Source organism: Symsagittifera roscoffensis, unplaced genomic scaffold (assembly GCF_963678635.1).
Source record: "Symsagittifera roscoffensis unplaced genomic scaffold, txSymRosc1.1 SCAFFOLD_123, whole genome shotgun sequence".
Taxonomy (NCBI): domain Eukaryota; kingdom Metazoa; phylum Xenacoelomorpha; order Acoela; family Convolutidae; genus Symsagittifera; species Symsagittifera roscoffensis.
In genome coordinates this window covers 84,847-85,893 of record NW_026971479.1, presented here as the reverse complement: position 1 = coordinate 85,893, position 1,047 = coordinate 84,847, and the positions used below count along the sequence as shown (strand labels likewise).

Genomic DNA, 1,047 nt, shown 5'->3' with positions numbered 1-1,047 from the left:
TTGATGATGATGTTGATGATGATGTTGATGATGATGTTGATGATGATGTTGATGATGATGTTGATGATGATGTTGATGATGAGGTTGATGATGAGGTTGATGATGAGGTTGATGATGATGTTAATGATGATGTGATGATGATGTTGATGATGATGATGTTGATGATGATGTTGATGATGATGTTGATGATGATGTTGATGATGATGTTGATGATGATGTTGATGATGATGTTGATGATGATGTTGATGATGATGTTGATGATGTAGTTGATGATGATGTTGATGATGATGTTGTTGATGATGTTGTTGATGATGTTGATGATGATGTTGATAATGATGATAGTGATGATGATAGTGTTGATGTTGTTGATGATGATCTTGATGATGATGTTGATGATGATGTTGATGATGATGTTGATGAGGATCTTGATGAATATGCTGATGATGATGTTGATGATGATGTCAATGATGATGTTGATGATGATGTTAATGATGATGTTAATGATGATGTTAATGATGATGTTAATGATGATGTTAATGATGATGTTGATGATGATGTTGATGATGATGTTGATGACGATGTTGATGATGTTGTTGATGATGGTGATGCCGAGGATGATGATGATGGTTATAGCATTAATGACGTTTGATGGTGATGGTGATGGCGACAATGATGGGGATGATGATGGCGATAATCATAGTGATGGTGATAGCGATAATGGTGGTGATCGTGATAGCGACCATGATGGTGAGAGTGATAGCGATGTTGATGGTAATGGTGATGATGATGGTGTGATGATGATGATGGATGCGGTTTAATGCATGGAAAGGATGCTGTTCAGGGTGATGCGTTGACGATGATGATGGTGTTGTTGATAATTGCAAGAGTGCTGATATTAACAGGGGTAATTTGTTCCAAAATGAGAACAAGTGATTCCAGTATGAATCAGGTTTTGTTGCATCTTTAGTTAGCAATTCTTATAGTTCGTTCTGTAGTAGATAAGCAACATCTAAACAATGTATCGTGAACTATTGTGAACAAAAACGA

The 1,047-nt window shown here is 36.1% G+C and overlaps 1 protein-coding gene across 1 annotated transcript in view; it reads left to right on the top strand.

Moving 5' to 3' along the window:
* Window positions 1-649, top strand: part of LOC134856463 (trichohyalin-like) — an 11,462-nt gene extending 10,813 nt beyond the window's left edge. The window contains exon 27 of the mRNA XM_063872734.1: window positions 267-649. Coding sequence (XP_063728804.1) covers window positions 267-649 — 383 coding nt within the window. The remainder of the gene's footprint in view (window positions 1-266) is intronic.
* Window positions 650-1,047: the final 398 nt, after the last annotated feature.